The sequence below is a fragment of the Ailuropoda melanoleuca genome, chromosome 16 (assembly GCF_002007445.2).
Source record: "Ailuropoda melanoleuca isolate Jingjing chromosome 16, ASM200744v2, whole genome shotgun sequence".
Lineage (NCBI taxonomy): Eukaryota > Metazoa > Chordata > Mammalia > Carnivora > Ursidae > Ailuropoda > Ailuropoda melanoleuca.
In genome coordinates this window covers 13,587,208-13,609,297 of record NC_048233.1, presented here as the reverse complement: position 1 = coordinate 13,609,297, position 22,090 = coordinate 13,587,208, and the positions used below count along the sequence as shown (strand labels likewise).

The 22,090-nt window shown below is 43.4% G+C and overlaps 1 protein-coding gene across 1 annotated transcript in view; it reads left to right on the top strand.

Annotated features, from left to right (window-relative positions):
• The first annotated feature begins 1,660 nt into the window (after positions 1–1,660).
• Positions 1,661–22,090, top strand: part of PLBD1 (phospholipase B domain containing 1) — a 37,857-nt gene continuing 17,427 nt past the window's right edge. The window contains exons 1-6 of the mRNA XM_034646031.1: positions 1,661–1,715; positions 2,568–2,787; positions 13,181–13,264; positions 14,615–14,753; positions 16,047–16,187; positions 16,623–16,767. Coding sequence (XP_034501922.1) covers positions 1,676–1,715; positions 2,568–2,787; positions 13,181–13,264; positions 14,615–14,753; positions 16,047–16,187; positions 16,623–16,767 — 769 coding nt within the window. The 5' untranslated portion in view covers positions 1,661–1,675. The remainder of the gene's footprint in view (positions 1,716–2,567; positions 2,788–13,180; positions 13,265–14,614; positions 14,754–16,046; positions 16,188–16,622; positions 16,768–22,090) is intronic.

Genomic DNA, 22,090 nt, shown 5'->3' with positions numbered 1-22,090 from the left:
AAATGGACTTTCCTGCTCAGGATCATTCCTTTAGGGCCATAATCAGCGTTAGCCTCTAAGCCTGACCAAATCCCAGCTAATCACCCAGCCCCCTCGGGACAAGGTGCTATGATACTCTAATATGAAGATTATCCCTTTAGCACTTATTTGATTGACAATCTTTGCATCAAAATAAAATGTTGAGTCAATTTTTGATGTTGACAACAGATAACCATATATAAACATTTAATCTGAACCTTCTGGTATCTTAACCACTGAAAACACAGTATGTCCAAAATTAAACTCGTATTCCCTTCCAGGTCTTTACCCCATCTGCTCCCTCTCTCAGTGAATGATACAACAACATCCATCCACGGAGTCTCAGTCTAGAACCCGAGAGTCGTTCTGGCCTCTTCCCAGCTCTTTGCTGACCTGGATGCAAAGTTGGTCTTTAACCTGAGCAGCTGTGCTGTAGTTTCTTAGGCCAAGAAGCAAATGCATCACATACCATTTCCTTTCTCCATTTCTTTCTTCCTAAGTCTCCTTTCCTTTCACAAATACTTCCTGAGTATCTGTGACAGGCTAGGCACAATAGCAGTGCCGAGTCTTTGGCCTCCAGGAGCTCATAGGCTAGGAGCAGCTGAAGACGTGTGAGGTACAGTACAATGTGATAGGCCCAAAGAAGATGGACCTACAAGCAAGTTACATGGAGCTTGTAGAGCAAGTCAGCCCCCACAAAGGGGGTGCTGCTTCCTGAGTCTTAAGTAGCACTTTCAAGATTGCCCTGTGGTTAACAAGAGAGAAACTCTTGGGCAGAGGAAATGGCATATACAAAGTCAGAGGTATTGAACCAGCTCATGGCAGGTTGGACAGTGGTATATAATGGTTTCCGGATCACTAAGTGCATGGGGTGGTAGATGAAGCTGCTTGGGGTGGGCAGAAAGCAGATCATGAAGGCCAAGAGTGTAAGCTGCAGAATTTGACTTCTAGGAAATGGAAATCATTGAAGATTTTGATAGGCAAGTAAACAAATCGGATTTGCATTTTAGAAAGGTCACTCTGGCAGAGTATGAAGAATGAGTTACAGGTCAGAGGAACCTTGAAAAAGGCCTTTTTTATAGTTAAGGCTAGCTGTGATACTTGAAGTAGCATTGAAAGGTAGAGCTGCAGAGGTAGAGACTGGAAGGGAGAGATGCTTACGAGGCTTTGATTCAACATGAGTTTGCAGGAGAGAGACGGGGCCTGGATGGGCTTGGGTCTCAGGTGGAAAGATCACAGAGATAGAAAGCAGAAGGTGGAGGATGGGTTGGAGAGAGTAGGAGTTCTCTCTTGGATATTTTGAATTTCTTTTGCTTATGGAATCATCTAGGTGGTGTTACCAAGTGTGCTGTCGGGTGTACAAGATAAAGAGGAACCGTGAGGACAACGAGGAGGAAAGCAGGCAGGGAAGGAGGAGATTCAGGAGACTTATGTTGTCCCAGATACGTGGGAGGAAGGAGTTCCAACAACAAGTGGTCACCAGAGTCAAATGCTCTTGGCAGTTCATGTGACATTAGGATTCAAGGATGTTATTAATGACCCAACCCAGAGCAGTGTCAGAAGCAGGCTGGCCATGGATGCCAGCTGCCGCCGGCTGATGGGAGGAAGATGAGGAAGTGGTGTGTGTGTTCCTCTTTCTAAAGGATGAGGTTTGAAAATGGGCCAGTCATATTCACAGCTCTTTCACCAGAACCTAGGTTAGTCCCTGACACAGCGTGCCTTATAGTACTTGTAATAATTTCATGAAAGGAGTGAGAGATTCTGGCAATGGGCAGATCTGGTCCCAGGATCCAGAGACAACTTCTGTGATTGGTTTGCCCTTAGCCATGAGACAATGGAGCATGTCAGTTCCCTAAAGCAGGAAGAGCCACTGCGGGAAGGAAACATTAGGGTACAAGAGCAAGAAGACACAGGATGGAGCAGAGTTCCCAAGGAAAGTGAGAGGAGTCAATCCATAGCATGGGTAGAGGGATTGAGGTGAACCAGAAGAGAGAGATGGCTATAGGATTTGTAAGGATAAACTCACAAAATTATCAAGAACTTGAGAGGCTCACAGGTGATAGTTTGGTTTTTTTCCCTGCAAAATAGGAATCTAAGGTCATGTGTGAAAAATTAGGCAAGAAAGATAGGATAAGAAGCTTGAGAATATGGATGCTTTGGTCCAACTGACTTGGGGATCAAAAATGTTGCAGACCAGGTACCTGAACCCTATCCTTGGTTGAAGTAAGAGCTGGGCAAGGTCTCCAGCTCTGGCCTTGTCCAGAATCCCATCTCTGAGGATGAAGCATTTAGACCCCCCTCTATGATGCTGTAATTACTTCCCCCCACTTTTGACCTAGTTCACTGTGCTCTGAGCTCATCCCCCTTGATTAGGCTCTGGTTTTTCCCCACTTATAACAAGGACTAACTATAGTGGCAGATTTCCCAATTCTAGTAGAATGGAATTCTTTAAAAGCAAATGTGTTGGAATTGTTGGTTATGTGGGAAAAAATGCATCAGCAAATCAGGTAAATGGCATTCTATTATCACTGCTTTTTCTTTTCTTCCAGAAGTCTACTATGCAACTGCATACTGGATGCCTGCTGAAAAGACAGTGCAAGTCAAAAACGTACTGGACAGGAATGGGGATGCCTATGGCTTTTACAATGACTCTATGCAAACCACAGGCTGGGGCATCCTGGAGATCAGAGCGGGGTATGGGTCTCAGACTCTGAGCAATGACATCACCATGTTTGTGGCTGGCTTTTTGGAGGGTTACCTCACTGCCCCGTAAGTACTTCAGGCGTGGTGGAGAACTACCAGGCGACTCTGTCCTTTTCTCTGTCCACCATTGGCTCTTGTCTTCCTGACATCAGACATTAGAACTGGAAAGTAGTCTGAGGTCCTCCTCGTGGGATAGAAACATGATCAGAATCACATTGTCACCTCTAATCAGTACCTGCCTTGGAAGAAACAAAGCCCCCAGCTGTGGCATTCTTCCTTTCTCGTGGCACTTAAAATCTTTACTTTTTGTGAAACTGTTTTAAAATACAGCTAAGCCATTTTATCCTACTAGCTATTTATTGTCTTGTAGAAAGAAAATGATGGGTGGAGTGACCGAGGAACACAAAACACAGAGTATTCATTAAATTTAAAATGTAAGAGCATTTTTTTCAACAGTCTTAAAACAATACTTTCAAGTGGGCAAAGATTTTAAATTGATATTCTGATGTCTAATATAAATATTCCTTCCAGTTCTATTGTTACTTAATTCATAATCTTTCCCGTGTCTTATGAAAATAACAAGGATGTAATTAATAATAACACAATCAGGACACATCCCTTTTTGAGATAATCTCTTTAAGGAAAAGAAGGTTGCAACTCATTTAATCAAGCCTCATCCTTTCTTTGATATAAAAGTGTCTTGACGATTTGGCTTTTTTCTTCTATTTTCTGTGACCTAGATTGTTGAGGACAGTTTAACCAAACCCTATTGTGTGCTGTTACCACCTTAGTAAGTCACCTTAATAAGTGCAGTACTGATCTTAATTTGTTTCTAAGTGCTGGAGATTATATCAAATTTTGAATAACTAGTTCTTGGGCTCTGATAGCTCTTTTTTAACGAACTAGAAATTCCTGTTTTTCTTTTTTGCACCAAATTTCTGTTACCATACAGGTCCCCTTAATGATATACTACTCTGAGATGTATAAAACTTTATGACTGGATTAAGATTTTAAAAACATGAGCCTGGGTGGCTCAATTGGTTAAGCATCCGATTCTTGATTTTGGCTCAAGTGACGATCTCAGGATCGTGAGACTGAGCCCCTTGTCAGGTTCTGAGCTGGGTGTGGAGCCTGCTTAAGTTTCTCTCTCCTTCTCCCTCTGCCCCTACCCCCCAAAATAAAATAAATTTTTTAAAAAAAATGTTTAAAACTATGTTATATAAATATAAATATATATAATATATAATCTGAACTTTTCATCCTTCTCTACAAATCTGTATTTACTGTATTTCTACTACTTCTGATTGCATTATTTAAATTGAGTTGCAAGTTTAAAGAAATAATTTGGGCTGAAGTTGTATGGCTATAAATACATTAGGTTGTCATGAATGCTATACATAATGGGCCTTTAAGGGAGACTATGATTTGAGGGAGCAGCTCTAGTCTGAGACAGTTGTAAGGATGAGCATGTCTTCTGTGAGTACGAGTATCACAGCAGGAGGTGTGGAGTTTGCCAGAAGGCTTCTGACAAAGGTGGAAATTCTGATATTCTTATGTCTCAGGAAAACATAAATTTTAACATCTCACTCCTAGGGGTGACCTTATCATTTTATGCTTATTCTTTCTTTTTTTTTTTTTTTTAGATTTTATTTATTTATTTGACAGAGATAGAGACAGCCAGCGAGAGAGAGAACACAAGCAGGGAGAGGGAGAGGAAGAAGCAGGCTCATAGCAGAAGAGCCTGATGTGGGGCTCGATCCCATAACGCTGGGATCACGCCCTGAGCTGAAGGCAGACGCTTAACCGCTGTGCCACCCAGGCGCCCCCATTTTACCCTTATTCTTAATATAAAGCATTGACTTATCCTTGAATACTTATCCATTGATGAGAAGATCCATAGAAATATGGGTTAATATTGATTCTATTAGTAACATCTTAAATGCTTCTACATTAGAGTAAAAAATACTTAAATTTTATTTCTTAGAAGAAAAACACATAGCTATTATTCAGTAACTGGGGTTTGTTTGTTTGTTTGTTTACTCTGTATTTTTGCCCTGTCTCTTCAAAAAAAATTCGACAAGTGTGAGTCTTTTAAGATGGAGCCACTTCCTGGGGCTCCTGGGTGGTTCAGTTGGTTTAGAGTCCAACTCTTGTTTTGGCTCAGGTCATGATCTCAGGGTGGTGAGATCAAGCCCTCTTTTGGTTCTGTGCTGGGTGTGGAACCTGCTTAAGCTTCTCCCTCCCTCTCCCTGTGGCCCTCCCCCCACCACACACCCACGCATTTCCTATAAATAAATACATGCATACATACATACAACTTCCTGCATATTGTGTCCCATTTTGAGGATATGGCAACTTAGTCTTCCATCTCTTCAGACCAGTTGCAGCAGCCTGTGAGCGTGAATGATCAGGAGTGAGGAAGAGGTGGGTCTAATAATCTCAGTGAATACTGGATCATTAAGGAAAAATACTGGATCATTAAGACTCTTCTTGGGAACATTTCTCCTGCAGAGAACAACCTGGAAAGAGTGCTTTAATCATAAATAACTATAACAGTCCAAAAGGAAGGCACCACATGGGCCAGAACAGTCAAAGAACCCTTTGAGGAAGGAGTGAGTTGTGGGTCTGGTGTTTGATGGGTGAGAACATTCGACTTGGCTGGGAAGAGGATGAAAATAATTCTGGGCAGAAAAAAATAGAACCAAGTACTGAAAAAAGGCAATAAGCTTGAAATGAGTAAGGTGCGTTTACAAATGAGTGACTGGTGGAGGCTCCGTTGATTAGTCAGAGGACCACAGGTTTAAAAAGGCAGATGGGGGCTGTATCATGGAAGGCTTTGGATGGAAGTCTGCCCGTTAGGCAGTTGTCATTCTTCATTTCAATCATAGAGTGCTCAAAGGTTTCTTGAATTTGAAAGACAACGTCTCTGTTTGGTATTCAGTACTGAGAATTCGAGGATGTCACCTGCTCCAAGGACGGGCTTCCCCTATACGCAGTACCAAGAGTCTTGAGAGGACCTCTGCCCTGCAGAGACTTTGATAGATCTCATGGAACAGAAGATGTTGGTGATCAGGAAGAAGTGTGACGAAGAACAAAAGGGGCTGGATTGAAGAGAGAAGTCAGGTTTTTGTCTATTTGAAGAAGAAAGAGAACAAAAAAGAGAAAGAGAAGGAGGAGAGGACAAAAAGGGGGAAAAAGGAAGGGAGGAAGGAGAACAGAACCAAAAAGAGGAAAAGGAAGAATTACAACCAAAACTATCGTTAGAAGGGCGTTTCCCATGAGCACCTCTTAAGAGGCCGTCATTCTAATCACATGCCTGGAAAATCAGGTAAGTAGGGGGATTTCCCAGCTTGCACTGAAAGGACTTACTCTGTGCCTAGCTCGAAGCTGACAAATAGTGGGACATGACCCAGCATGCTAAGAACACCCTGGCAATGGGCTGGAGAACAGAGAAGAAGGGAGGAGCCTCTCGATTTCCTCCCTCTTCTGATCTGGTCCAGGAGAAGAAGGCTTGCCATACATTCTGTTGCCCAAGAGCTCATTTCGAAGGAAGGAGATCTGCGAAATGGAATGGAGAAGCTGGGCTGCCCTGCCAGTGACAAGAGCTTCAGGAGGGAGACAGAATAGAGAGCATACCGGAAGGATTCACGGGATTGCGACTCCCAGACCGGAGGCACCGCCAGGACCTGTTGCAGTTGGCAGCACAGCTGTGCGGTCACCGACACTGTCTTCCACTGTCTGAGAAGCACAGCATCGTCATGCATACACATCATTTCTTCCATCTGAAACTTATACTCCTGGGGACTGTGACTTGGGGGTGTTTGCAAGGTGTGATTCCACTTACCAAGGCACAGCCTTGGAGCAAAAGCGTCTGAGCCTGGGCTGAGAAGGTGAATTTATGCCAAAGGCCAAAAGAAAGAGCCACCTTTCCTTGTTTTCCTTTTTTTTTTTTCTTTAAGATTTATTTATTTATCTGAGAGAGAGAGCATGGATGGGTGTGCATGCAAGCAGAGGGAGAGAATCTCAAGCAGACTTGGTGCTCAGTGCAGAGCCCCAAGCGGGGCTCAATCTCATGACCCTGAGATCATGACCTGAGCTGAAACCAAGAGTCCCACGCTTAACCAACTGAGCAACCGAGGCGCACCCCCTTTGTTTTCCTTTCAGCTTGCAAAGTTGCTCAGGCAGCTGCTAAGAGTGGTGGGAAGTTTAGGGCCGCCATGTTCTTCCCACATCACCACATTTAAAATGGAGTGACGTTCCTTATATTCTCCAGAACCTCGAGGGGAAGAGGTGTGCGCAAGGTTGGGTATTGTGGCAGGAGCAGTTGAGATACTGTGGTAAAGAGCGTGGTTTAACTACCTTGGAGGAAATAATTTGCTCTATCTAACCTATGACATACTTGTGAGACCAAGTGAAAACATACAAAGAAATATCCTCAAATCCTCCATCATTTCATTTGAAGTGTTCAGTAATTGGTTGCCTCCTTGAACTCTTACAACACTCTCCAGAGAACAATTGGAACCTGGACCTAGCCCTCTGTACTTTATCACGAAGCTCTAGGCCATCTACAGTCCTGTGGCTGCACAGTTACCCCACGGGGTACACTGGAAGCATCAGGTCCGGCCACAGCATGGGGGGAGGCAGCTCTAGACATTTCCAGGGCTTCTCTCACTGTCTTGCCCTTCCTCATGCTCTCCCGCCCCCACCCATCTCCTGAGGAGCCACTTCCTGAGGGACACTGCCATTACCATACAAACATTCCTTCCAGGTGGGCCCCTGAGCTCTCCCACGCTGCCCCGTCAGCCTGCCATACATCCCTTTCCAGCAACTCTTAGACTGCGTTCTCTGAGAGCCAGATGCAGCCTCTCCCATCTCCACCAATTGAAATATTGCTCAGCCCCCCAAGACCCATCTCACATGCTCTCTCCTCAAAGCGTTCTCTGATTCCGTTCCCACTGTATTGAGCTCCATCTCTCCCCGCCACCATCTGTTAGTGCTTTAGGGGCAGGTCCCTATCTTATTCATCTTTATATACCCCAGACACCTGGCACAGCACTTCTGCCCCCAGCAGTTACTTAATTACATGCTGATTAGGCTTAATTGAATCCTGTGCTGTTCCAGTTCTTTAGGGATGAACCAAAAGTGTGAGGTACATATTTCCATGTAATGCAGTCTCTAGCAGCCAAATGGAGTTTCTTCTTTTGTTTTTAATTTGTTGGGCTGGGCTCCCTAATCAGAGTATCTCATGTTTCACTAATGATGTGTAAAAGCTGATAAACAGTCCCGCATTGGCTTTAATAAAATGAGTCATGAAACCTTTCTGGAAAGAATGATGCTGAGGGTGTGGGTACCAGGTCTGCTCCAGTTTTTATAGAGTGGCTGAGCCCATGTGTGGCTGAGGCAGCGGCTGAAATACCTCCTCTGGAATTATCTAGTTGGAGCGAGCCAATTCGCTGCAACCAACACATGTTACACTGCTTTGTGCCAGGCTCTGGGGGGGAGAAAGGAAGGGGGTGAGTTAGCTCCTGAGTACATACTTCAAAGAGAACTCCATTTAAGTTATTATGCTGACACAAAAGCTGCTAAAGGTATGATGAAAAGAGGTTCTAGCAAGATCATGGCACACGTAGAGGAAGTAGTCAAAGGTGGTCCCTTTTTGGTTTCTGGCCTACCACCAAGAAATACCTCAAGAATCTCTTCCACATCCCCAACTCGCTCCTTTGAGGTTAGAAACTCAATATGCTTCCCACTCAAGATGGTAGGCAAAGCAAAGATAAGTGAGACACGTTCCCCTCCTCAAAAATATCAAATGGTCCATGAACTAGTAATTATTTGGAACTTCCCATGAACCACAAAGTCCTGCTCCTTCTGGTGATGACAGGGATGGTGATGACTGGCCCTTACATGGCGTTTAAAATGGGCCAGACACTGTTCAAAGCATTTTACAGGTTAAATTACTTACTCCACAGCACTGTGATATCCATGTTATTATTCCCATTATTATTGGCAAAACTTGAGCACAGAGAAGTTAAGTAATAAGCTGAAAGTCCCACAGTTAGTAAGCATGACCACGTCGCCTACCTACAGAGTTCGAGCTTGCATGTACGCGTACACACGCAAATAGATTAATTGCTATAGGAAATTCTACAGGAGCTTGTGATGGCCTCAGACCCAGAAAGTTAAAGCAAGTAGAAAAGAGTAGAAGACAGCACCTGACAGGTGCTAAATGATATGGTATTAACGTGACACAAAGAGACTCAGGGTAGGGTGGGAGTGGGAGTGCGTGTGTCTTCGTGATTCTCACATACACACGCATCCAAGAGTCGTAAAGGCAACCAAAGCCTTGGCCAGCTTAGGGGGAACTTACTGATTTACACACCGCAGAGCTGAAATTAACATAACACATCCGTGAGGTGCATCCTTGTGTTAGCTCTGCGTGATGAGAATTTGGAAGCGTGGAGAAGTTGGGCAGCTTGCTTACGGTCTTACAGCCTAGAAGTAGTGAGTCAGCCTTTGAACTCAGAATTCAAAGTCTCTACCCTTAACTGCTGTCCTGTATTGCTCTACCACACAAAAGTGCAGGATCCCAGACTCAGGGATCAGAGAAGGGCCTCAACCTGATGAAAGTGGACTGTATTCCTCAGGGCTCCTGAAGGGGGCCGGATCCATTATCACAAGGTGGAGGTTTCTCTTCCCCTGCTCTGAATGTCAGAATAGAAAAATCTGGTCCGCCCACCCCCAACAAAAAAAGAGAAATGTTCCATGATTCTAGCCCAGTTACCCATCGATACCTCCATGTGTCCTGTGTACTGTTATGTGGACATCTTCAGCAACCAGCCCCAAGTCAAGATTCGTGTTCCTCTGTTTCAGAGTCCAGCCTCGGCACTATTGACATTTTGGGTTGAATAATTCTTTGTTGCGGGGGCTGTCCTGTGCATTGCAGGTCGTTTAGCAGTAGCCCTGGCCTCTCCCCACTAGACGCCAGCAGCACCTCCCCCCCCACACCCCCTAGTGTGACAACCAAAAATGTCTACAGACGTTGTCAGATGCCCTGTGGGGGGAAAAAATCACTCCAGCTGAGAAACCAAGCTCTATTTTAAAATAGACTGAAAAAATTGAGAGGCTCTAGAACTCTGGATGGAGAGTGGGCAAGGTACAAGGATGAAGACTTTGGGTAAAAAGTACTAATTTTGTTTGTTTGTTTCTTTACCTAAATGAGCTTTGTAGGTCAATGCTTACAAATTATTTTTTCCAAAACAGAACTTTATTTTCATATAAATCATTTTAAGAAACCGTTCCTCCTGATGGCTGAGCATGTTACCATAGCCATTTCTATCCAAATAACTCATTATTTAAACTGAGTTCATTCAGAATGTTTCATGCCTCTTCCAAACATTTTATCTCAGAATGGATTGGTATTCCTGCGGCATCTTGGAGGGAGGGGAGGTGTTTAATCAGTGGTTTCCTTTGTCCTTCCCTGGCATCCAGCGAATTGGAACAGTCTTATTTAGTCTTTAGCTTGGATGTCTCCCTATGTGACATCTGATGAGGCTTCTGTGGGGTCCCTGGTCTCCAGCTATATAATCAATGTCACCTGAGGTGGGAACAGTTACCACAAGTGTAAGTAGTCCTGCCCCCAGCTGGTCCAATGTCCACTTATTCCACGTCGGGCCATACAAAAAAATGTTTGCTCCCCAGAGTTCACTGAGGTACGCAGGGCTCATGAGCCCAGACAGCCCAGGCAGCCATCTCCACTTTCCCATGAAGCCCTGGGGTGGCAACCTATGGGGTTGTTTCCTCCTCAAGCAACTAAATCACATCATCAAACTCACAGGGAGCTTCTGTTTTCCATTCACCTGGAGTGTGAGCCCATGTGGAGGGTCCCTTTCTTGTCACCCACAGACCTGTCTTGTCTTATTGCTGTTCTCTCCCTCAGTTTCAGAGGTGGTGGATAGAGAAACGTGATGAACTTAGTAATATAAATATGGCACCCACCATAAAAAAAAAATATGTGAACAGAAGTTAAATGGGATAACGCAGTTTTTTAAAAAAAAATTAGAAATAATTTGAAGGAGAAGCTCTCATGAGGTGAATTTATTGAATTCAAGGATCATAAAAATAAAAGATTTTAAAGGATTTTAATGTTGTTTACCTAACTGGCAATAGAACTATTTTCATTTTATCAGTTTCAGTTCTGGAAATTACTAGATAAAGGACATCTGAAGTTCCAAAGTATAGGGAGCCAAATTCCTGCTCTTGGAATCTGAGTCGCCTCCTGTTTACAATGCCAACCTTCCTCGGTCTGTAAAAAGCATCAGATAAAAACCAGAACCAGGACCTTAGATAAATTTTCAGTCCAGAGAGCACAAGGGGTTCACAAGTTACCCACTTCGCTCCAAACTTATAGCAAAAAGTCGATAAAATATAGAAAGCATTATAGTAATCTAGTGGGTCCCAGAACAAGAGTAAACATCTCTTGAGCCAGAAATGGAACAGAAAACAGGGATGAAGTGTGGATCCGCTGGGATCTTGGCATGAAACAAGCAGAGAGAGCCATCCCTCTGATGAGTGAAGGCCTCAGGACTTAGTGAGCTGAATCAAAGTAACCTTGCTGCCTTTGACTGTTTATAAAATTAAGAGGCCACAGAATAATTTATACTGATGTGCACCCTTGTGTACAGATTATAAGAAACCATGAGCTTACAATTGGGGGGGTTGGGGGTGGGCCAACAAGAACCAAATCACCCATGTGCTGGTTCAAGTACAGAAACATCTGCAACATCCCATGGGAAAGAAGTCCCCAAAAAGCCATTGTAAGACCTGGTTTTCACAGAGTCAGATGGAGTCACTTAGGGAAAAATGAGACGGGGGTGGTGGAGGTAGAGAGAGAGAGAGAGAATATGAGAGTATAAACAATTTGAAATGCTTGCACACCAAAGTTCCAAAGTACACAAAGAAATTGAGTGCTGATAAAAACAGTCAACAAAATCAACAATAATGTCATGAAAACACCCCAGATTAATTTCATAGACTGGCTTAATAAAGGCTTTAAATATGTCTAAGGCACTCTTAGTTATAAATGATGTAAAACTTGAAGAATTTATGAAACAAAAAAGGAATAAATAAGAGGACAGGTAGATATTTTTAAACTGTGAAAAATTATAAATGAAAATTATGGAAATTAAAAAATTGATAAGTAGGCAAACCCTGAACTGGACACAATCAGAGAAAAAAATCTGAATTGGAAATTAGTATTGAGGAGTTTACATAAAACATTCCCCAAAGAAATAAAGGGTAAAAATAATTAGAGACCTGCTATTAGATAGAGCAGTTTGATTAAAAAACTCCAAATTACATCTATTAGGAATCCCAGAAAAAGAGGCTGGAGGAAATTGCAGCTAAGCTATAACTGACAGGGTAATAGTTAAGAATTTATCAACATTTAAAAAGACAAGAGTCCTTAGTTGGAAGACACATCTATTAAATTGCTACAGCATAGTGAAACTACAGAAAATTGGGGATAAATAATCTTAGAAAAAATTTTTTTAGAGAGGGAGTGGGGAGGGGCAAAGGGAAAGGGAGAGAGAGAACCTCAAGCAGGCTTCACAGCCAGTGTGGAGCCCAACACGGGGCTTAAACTCACAACCCTGAGATCATGACCTGAGCCAAAATCAAGAGTCAGGCACTTAACTGACTGAGCCACCCAGGTGCCCCAGGGATAAATAATCTTAAAAGCTATTAGAAAGAGGGACACCTGCCTTCAGTTAAGCATCTGCCTTCAGCTCAGGTCATGATCCCAGGGTCCTGGGATCAAGTCCCACATGAAGCTCCTTGCTCAGCTGGGAGCCTGCCGCTCCCCCTGCTTGTGCACACACACTCTCTCTCTCTGACAAATAAATAAAATCTTAAAAAATAAAATAAATCTATATCTAGTGATGGTATAGAAACATGCATTAGAGTAATAAATCACCCATTCAAGATTGGAGTTACCTCCGTGGAGAAGGGTATGGAATTAGAGTCTGAGAACTGTACACAGGGGCTTCAGCTCTACCTAATGTTTTTCTTTTTTTTTTAAGATTTTACTTTTGAGTAATCTCTACTCCCAACATGGGACTCGAACTCACAACCTGGAGAGCAGGAGTTACAGGCTCTACTGACTGAGCCAGCCAGGCCCCTCTCTAATGTTTTGTTTCTATTTAAAACTATCTGCACAACCATGGCAAAATGTAATGACTTTAATAAAGTTGGGTAGAGATACTTGGGTGTTGGTTTTATTATATGCTTTTCTATATGTTGGAAATATTTCTCAATTTTAAGTTGTGCATTTGATTTTTTTAAAAAATAGGGGAGTTTTGCAATAGGGGAACCTTATACTTAGTCCAAAAATTGTATAATTTGCTATGATGGACTACTGTAGGAAGAAAAATAGAAACGTAACCGCTTTCTTCTCTTGTTTCAGACACATGTATGACCACTTCGTTAACCTCTACCCACAGCTGATTAAGAAACCTTCCATCGTGGATAAAGTGCAAGATTTTATGGAGTATGTATAATAGCTTTCCTCTTGTTGTTACTGAGACTGCAGGGCCTGAATCTGTCATTGCAAACGGCAATTTTTCCTTGGCCAATTTTCTTTTCTACTTCTTAGGCAGGACTCCAGAGCTTCTCTCGTAGTAAGGTTTAGCACATTTTGGTTATGACGTGAAAACTGGTTGCAAACAACATGTCCTCTCATTTGGGCTCTTTCAAAGGTCAGGTTGAATATCATTATCGATTACACATCTGGAGGCAGATACTATCAGCGTAAGGAAGGCAAAGTTAAATGCCTGAGAAGCTTCTGCCTGAGGGCCCCTCTCCTCCAGGGATCCCTCCTCCTGCCTCTCTGAGGTGCTTCTGTGTCATGGGCCTGCTTACTCAACCCAGCTGGAGTGCTGGCTGTTATCTAGTCCTTATTCTTAACATCCTCGGAGAACATGGCCATTGTAATCAAGTTTTCTAAAGACTTAGAAATTCTCAATATTCAGAAAAGTTGTTTTCCGTTCCTTTCACATGTGGGATTTGTTTTATAGCTGGGACTGTGATTAGTTTGGGGACAAAAGGGCCCCTGGTTTATCCCTCCAAATCATACACTAAGCAACCTCTTCGTCAAATGCTGAAGTCCTACAGAGCATCCTTACAAATTATTGGGCTAGATGCCATGAAGCAATGACCTTGTATTCTCAGGCTGATCTGGAGATAGCCTGAACAAATCAGAATCGCTTTCAGCATACAAAATTATGTCAAACCATTCCCTAGAATGCGCAGAGAACTGAAAGAGGAGAGACAACGGAAGGACTATCAAAAGCAAGGCTCTCTTGCTAAGCATGCTAGGGCAGAGGTGTTGAGCAGTTACTGGCAGCAACTGAAGTAGAATGAACCATAAACTATGAAAACGATCGGAGGGAAATACAAACATGTATAAACTCCCATGTCCTTAGGAGTTTTTTGTTGTTGTTGTTCTTTAACTTCATGACTTCCATATACAAAAAAAAAAAAAATTAATGACTTATCCGTACTGATTTAGTGAGATATCGTGGTTTTATATGAAATGCATTTGGATGGCCTATCCTTGACTTTTGTAGATTTCAGTATTGCAAGAAGCTAAATGTGAGACCTAGATAGAGCATGCAGGAAGCTATCAAGGAAGAGTCATAGACCTGGGAAGAAATTGAAAATCATTTAGGATTTGCCGATAGCCTTTCAAAGCGATTGGAATGTTACAAGATCCAGAATGTAAATTACACTAGCCTAAATATCTGAATATATAATCTCTAAATGCCTGGGTTTAATTTAGCTTTGGATAAGCAACCATGGAGATCTGTAGGGCAAATGGCAAATCTAATTTCTCTTGCAGGAAGCAGGATCAGTGGACCCGGAAAAACATCAAAGATTACAAGGATGACCCGTTTTGGAGACATACAGGCTATGTTATGACACAAATGGATGGGCTGTATGTAGGAGCAATGAAGAGGGCTGTGTTAGAAAAGACAAAGGTAAGGTTTTTAAAAAGCTGCTCAGATGTATATCAGCATTTGGCAATATTATTGCCAAGAATATTGAATATTATCTTTAAAATATGAGAAGAATATTGAAAGAATGGCAACAATATTGAAAATTATCTTTAAAATAACATTGCAATATCAATGGTAAATTGGAGGCAGGGTGGTACAGGAGCAAATGGAGGGTAGGAGTGAGAGAGCAGGGGAAGGGGCAGAGGGAGAGTCCGAGAGAGAATCCCAAACAGACTACCCATGGAGCCTGGAGCTCGACGTGGGGCTCGATCCCACGACCCCAAAATCATGACCTGAGCCGAAATCAAGAGTCTGATGCTCAATTGACTGAGCCACCCAGGTGCCCCCATCATAATTGTTAAAATCTTGAATAATTAAAGTTATTATTTTTTCAAAGGACAACACAAAGAAAATATGTATACATAAATATTCAGGTTCTGGTTTTTGCTTTTTTTTTGCTTTTGTTTTCTCGTTAACATGTCATTGGTGTTTGTCTTTTCACCAACTCTGCCTAAAAACCAGTTTGTAGATGATCAGTTCCCGGCTACTCTGGTGGACTGACTCTTGCTGGCATAAAGTTCACGTTCAAGTCTGATCATTGCTTTGAGGTAAATGCTGTCAAGCTAGTTAGTCCTACGTGAAGCCCACAATCAAAATCAAAAAGCATCTTAGCTGAATATTTTGCTGTAAAGCAGTGATTCTCCACTCTGGGCAGTCTCCCTCCAGAGCCTCGCTGGCAATGCCTGGAGACGTTTCTGGTCATTAAAACCGGGAGGGTGTTGCTGATACTAATGGGGTGAGGTCAGGGATGCTACTTAATATTTTGTAGTGCACAACCCCGCACAAGAAAGAGTTATTTGGCCCCAAATACCACTAGTGTTTTGGGTATCAAAACATGCCAAAGCGTCTCTTACATAAGGTAAAAATTTTTTTTAAAAGATTTTATTTATTTGACAGAGAGAGATAGCGAGAGAGGGAACACAAGCAGGGGGAGTGGGAGAGGGAGAAGTAGGCTTCCCGCTGGGCAGGGAGCCCGATGAGGGGCTCGATCCCAGGACCCTGGGATCATGACCTGAGCCGAAGACAGACGCTTAACGATGGAGCCACCCAGCGCCCCAATAGTTCTTTTATAAGCTACAATAAAATCTAGTGCATTTGTTCCATTAGGGACCCTTCCCAAAGGAATAACTGAATGGATCCCTGACAACAGAAAAACGAGAAAATGACATCCATCTGTCACAAATCAGTGTTAAGAGCAGTCTTTGTCTTTCCCAGCCCATGACCCTGTTCCAGATTCAGTTCCTGAATGCCATCGGAGATCTGTTGGATCTGATTCCCTCGGTTTCCCCCACAAAAAATTCCAGCCTGAAGGTTTTTAAGAGATGGGACATGGGACACTGCTCTGCTCTTATTAAGGTGAGACACATAGCAGCCTTTCTCTTCTTCCTTGCTCTGGGCCATGCAGACTTTTTCTATATCAACCCAAGTGTGGCCACATCTCAACCATGGCTCGAGCCATCTATCAGCTCATGGTTCCTTCGTCTAGAAGTTAAGAACTGGAAGGAGCTGATGGAGGGAACTGGAAGTACATGATGTTACCTCTGTTTCTTCCACCATTCCTCCCATGCCATATGCACCTACCACTCCCACCTCCCACAGTCTTCCATTTGGATACTCGGAGGACAGAGTCTGTCTGTTTTGTGCACACTAAGGGTTAATGCTGTGCTCCTTGGCCATATTTGCTGCTAATATAGCAATGAACACCCAATTGACACAACCCCTGTGCACTTCCCACACTTGTAGTCCGTTATCTATATACCTTTGCGTCATTCACTGTGATTCTGGCTATAGGTTCTTCCTGGATTTGAGAACATCTTTTTTGCTCACTCAAGCTGGTACACATACGCAGCCATGCTCAGGATATATAAACACTGGGACTTCAACATCAAAGATAAAGACACCAGCAGTAGTCGCCTCTCTTTCAGCAGTTACCCAGGTAAATAAATTTAGAGGGACGTCGGAGTACCCCGAGTATTCTTTCAGAAGGAAACCTTGGTGATTCAGAGTAACTGGAATGGGAGAAGAAATCTTTAGAGGTTAGTATGCATGAACGAAAGTTGATTTTCAGAATGCCTTTCGAAGAAAGACAACTCTAATGCTTTTATTTAATGGGATGGTGTAAACAAAGTTAACAGCTGCTGAAAATTCACTTCAACAAATGCCGAGTGAGGTATGAGGCACTTCCCTAGGCTGTGAGGTGGAAGCCAGGTTGGGCAACAGAGATCCTGCTCTCGGTGTCTCCTCGAGGGCCTGTTTCTTTTATTCGTCATAGTATCCACAGAACTCAACCTAGTTAAGCACCTTGGACTTAATCAATTTTTGCTGAATGAATGGATGGATGAATGTGTAAGCTTATAAATCTTACACTAGCAAGATAAGTACAATACAGATAATGATGGTATTATTACTGGGTGCTGTGCGTGCTACAGCCGAAATGTAAGGAATGTTATGAGTATTCAAAAGAGGGTCGGCTCATACTGGATTGTCAGGGAAAGGAAAGAAAGGCCGACACTTGAGATGAACCATGAATGATGACTAGAATTTGAACAGGTAGAGACGGGTGGGAAGGACAGTCTCTGTGGAGTGGGAGTTGCAAGTTCCTATTCTCAAAGGGGCCAGGCAGGTGATGTAAAATGGATAAAGGGAGGCTGGTATAAGAAAATAAAAATGAAAACAATTGTAGCAAACACATGACCCATTGGAAGGGTGCCAAGTGCTTAGCTCCCACTGACTGCTGTCACTCAGCACTATGGAGGTCAGTGTTACCAGGTCCTCCAACTTCTGAAGATAGAAATATGGATTCAACAAACCCCACTGTGTGAACCTAACAAAGCATGTCTGCTAGCTGGAAGGGCCCCCTCAGTTGTAGGCTTGCAACCTCTTCAGGGAACATCACAGGTAAAGGCAAGGGGAAAATTCTTACCAAGCATCTAAGAGTCCAACACGGATACGAGGTGGACACTTCTGACCTTTAATTCCATATTTGTAACTTACAGGGTGGTTATACCGACCATCTGTTGTATCTATCTGCCTTTGTCAGAGTATCATTACCCCTTCTGGTATTATTATTTCTGGTAGTATTAATAGCATCCTATTAGGGGTTCTGATCAGTGGGCATAACTTGGTATCTTTCTATCCTTGGGACCCGATCCTTCCTTAGAAAACACTTTGATTTCATCTTTGTCGTTGCTTGCTTAATTGTTTTAGTATTGAGGCGGCTGGGCACTCCTCTCTGAGTCAGACTGTGTTTTGACTTCTTTGTATTCCTTTAGACTGAAATTTAAGGACAGCAAGAGACCGAAGCCAGTCAAATATTCATATTCTTCCTCTTATTTGCAATAAAATGCAACGTTCAGATGTTACCTGCACTGCTTTGACGTCTCTGCGGAATGATCTTGTTTCATAGTCTTAATAACCCTGGATCCCAAAGGTGGTGATGGGGAAACTCATGGAGGAATTTCCTTTGAAATGTATAAGTCTGTTAACATTTGCACATATGAATCTATCTTTCCAGAATAGATACATCGATAATAGAAATTTTTTTAGAGCATTTGAACTGAGAGAAAACAAGCCTTTTTCTTAACCCCAAGGTGTTTTTACTTGAGCTAGTGTAGCAGTGTGATTCATATTTTCTTCAATTGGACAGTTTTGTTCTCAGCAGAAAACATGAAAAATGTGTAGGATCTCATTTCTATTACAAAGAATTATTTGATTAAAGGATCTGTCTGCCACTTTGGATTCATGCAGTACGTATGGAGCTAAGCTTTGCCATCAACTTCATTCCCTGCACGCTGTCGATCCTGGAACAAAGCTGGGTGGCTTGTCTCTTTGTTGTTGGTGTTGGTGGGGGAGTGCCGTGGTAGATGGAGTGGATTACGAGTGTGGTGTCAGGACCTGGAGGCTCTTCGTGATATGAGCAAGGATATTAAGGATATTAAGAATTGCTGAATCAGAACAGAAACATCAAGTCATGAAATATTTGTGACGTGGCTGAGACACGTATGAAAGATGACAGTAACTGGGATGGTATAGAGACCATTATACTGAAGATACAAATAGCCCTGTGAAGATTTCAAATGCACCTATCCGTACTTTTATAATACATCATGACCCCCCACTCCTACCCGGTTCTGTGGAAGTGACCACCAAGATGATTGTCCTGAAAAACACTAAAGCTTCAAGACACAAAGACATTTTTTTGTTTTGAGGTTGTCAAAAAGGAAAATGGTAGAGCTTGGACAGCCGTAAACTGTTCCTCCACGTATGAAATCCAACGATTTTACTTTGGCGAGCCTTGGTCTTCTCATCTGTAGGATGAGACTAACATAACGGCTGACTTCATAAAGTTGTAAACATTATGTAATTTATTGATTCGTCTACAATTTTCTATGAAATTGTCATGTTAGGCAAAATATTTATGAAGGGAAACAGGACAGATGCGGTCCCTTTTCTAACAAAATTTGTATTCTGGTGGAAGAGACAAATAAAAAAGCAATGATCAAAGCGTGATTGGTGTAATAATAGGGAAGACTAGTTTGGGGATGTTGCGATAGCTTCCAAGAGAAAGTAAAATTTAAGTTGAGGTGCAAAAACAAGCATAAATTAGCCAGCAAATGGGGACAATGGGGCGATAAAATGTTCTGTGTGGGCCAAGCAGCATGTGTAAAGGCCTGTAGGCAAGAAAACAATGTGGAGAAGTCCAGAAAGAGAGAATAGAGGACAATGCAAGACCATTCAAGCGACAAGCGGTTGAAGCGACATTAATAGATTTGCGTTTTAGAATTACCGGGCCCACAAGAGAAGGAGGAGGAGAGTGGCTGCCAAGAGAACATTTAGAAGCCTGAGGCAATAATCCAGGTGCCTCAAGCCATGTAAGGTTTTGTAGATGGTCAGTCACGATGTGGAAGGAATATTGAGATCCATCTCCAAGAAGAGAACAGTATCCACAATGACTGCTGAATTACTCCAGCAATTCAGGAATTTCTATGGGTTCCCGTAGTCCTAGCTAGAATCTTTGAGAGCTAATGACCTAATGGGAGCTGTCGGAAGGGCACTTGCAAAGTCGTCCTCCAGCATAGGAGAATAGAAGAAACAGTACCCAGCACACGCAGACTTATCTAAGTCAGTCTCACACTCTGTGCTCACCAGCGTCCCAGGTGACTCCATAAAAATGGAGGTGGTTATGTCAAGGAAACAAATTAATATAATGACTCCCATCTTCATCCAGAAAAGGTAAGGTGACTTGGTATAGTCACCTTAATAGTTTCCATCTTTTCCAGACTGTTTTTTAAAAAAACTCAGTAGGCCTTTCCTTTACCTTTGGGGAAAATATTTCACTTGAAGATACTAACATGAAATGTCCTGAGAAAGTCAAAAGTAGACCACAAGTGTGCCAGGTGCTGATAAACCTCGGGACTACCCTCAGGCCCAGGTGAGCGGTGTTCCAGCTTTGTAGCGCCTTCCTCGGTATTCCCTGAGTGCCCCCTCCAGCACCTCGAGACCAGCCAGGCTGGCAGTACTAGGCACATGTGTCCTATGTATGTCTTATTTAGCAGGTGCCTGGGTAGTTTAGTGAGTTAAGGGTCCAATTCTTGATCTCAGCTCAGGTCTTGATCTCAGGGTCTGAGTTCGAGCCCCTCGCTGTAGCCTACTTAAAAAAAAAAAAATTGTCCCCACCCCTATGTGTCTTATTTAGGAAGCACCGTTACAGGAATTTTCAAAATACCCTTCTAGTGCCCAGGACTAGCCAGAATAGCAGAGCCATCCCAGTGGGGCTAAGCTTAGACAGGAACCCATGTGGCCCCTGGTCCTTGCATGTCCCTTTCTTGAGAGCTCTTCCCCTCCGCCCCCACCCATACATTCAACAAGATATTGCTTGTCAACATGGGGAGCGCTGGGACTCAAGCCGGTGGGAGCAGATCCTTTCTGCTGGCCGTCACACTGTATTTGCTGCATGAGTGAGCTGACAGGCTGTGGGTGACAGGATGATTTGAGGTGGCGCTCGTGTCAGACCCAGCATGTGTGCAGGGCTCTAGGCTCTCGAAGGTCGCTCTCACCCTCAGGCTTAAGCATCTGTGCGGAGGCGCCCCCCCCCCCCCCCCCCCCGCCAACAGTACTGGAGAGTGGCAAGGAGGCAACAAGGGCATTCACTGTGTGCCCCAGGGCTGGCCCCTCGGGCGGTCACCTCACCCCTGCAGGCTCTGTACCATGTGTTGGCCAGTCCTCTGCGGAGGGCTAGGCCTGGCCCTTCCAGAGGCTTTGGAGAATCTCACTCCACAAGACAAACAGACTTTTGCAGCAGATCTTAGGCCCCATGAGGTAACTCCCTACTGTCTCAGGCCAGTCTTCCGCCGGGTGGATATTCCTTGTGAGATTGGGAGCGCCCTTCTGGCTCTGCCCAAGGCTTCTCCCCTGTCCTGCCCATAGGTAGGGGTGTGTGGAAGGAAGGGTAGAGTCCGTGTGGAAGAAATCACATTCTAGGAATGCAGTGATTACAGCATAAGGAGTCCAAGAGAAGACAGACACAGAAGGAAAATATGTTGATGTACGCTGATGCTATGAAATTCTGAATGGCGCTTTCATGACCAGGAAATGAAGATCATTCATTCTTTCCTTAATGTTCTGGGCAGGATTGGCATCTATGGTCATCGTCAACAAGAGCAGTAACGGTCTCGGAGGGAGTCCTCGGAAGCCAGTGTTCACAGGTGGCATGATGGATTGCAGACTGGCAGAGTCATTACGTAAACAGTGTTAGGGAACGGCAGAGGCAAAGGGATCTATGGTGTTTCAGTACAGACAGGTTACGAAGAGTCCTGGCTTCATGAATAATAACAGTATTGCTCCCTTTTTCTCGTGGCGGGTGATATAAAATTATTCAGGAACAATGCACTTCAATAATAAAGAATGAACAGAGATGGCACGTGGACACTCCAAAGAACCTTCACAGGTACTGACCGGAGGAGAGATACCCATTATTCTGAGCCTTATAAGTCTCTATACCTCATATGGGCCTATGAATTTTGCAATTCACCTCTTCATCACATTGTTTATATAGGCAGAAGCCCTGCAAAAAATAACTCACCTGGGGCTCTGGAAACTCTAAAGAAGGTAGCCCTAGTTAACCTTGTTCTAGAAGCATCCCATCCGGTTTTGAATGGCCATTGTCTGTTTTACCTAACAACTGAGGAAGATAGCAGCCCTGTGCCGGCCCTCCTCCAACTATTGGTTTTGGCTATGCAGTCACGAACCAAGGAAGTAAG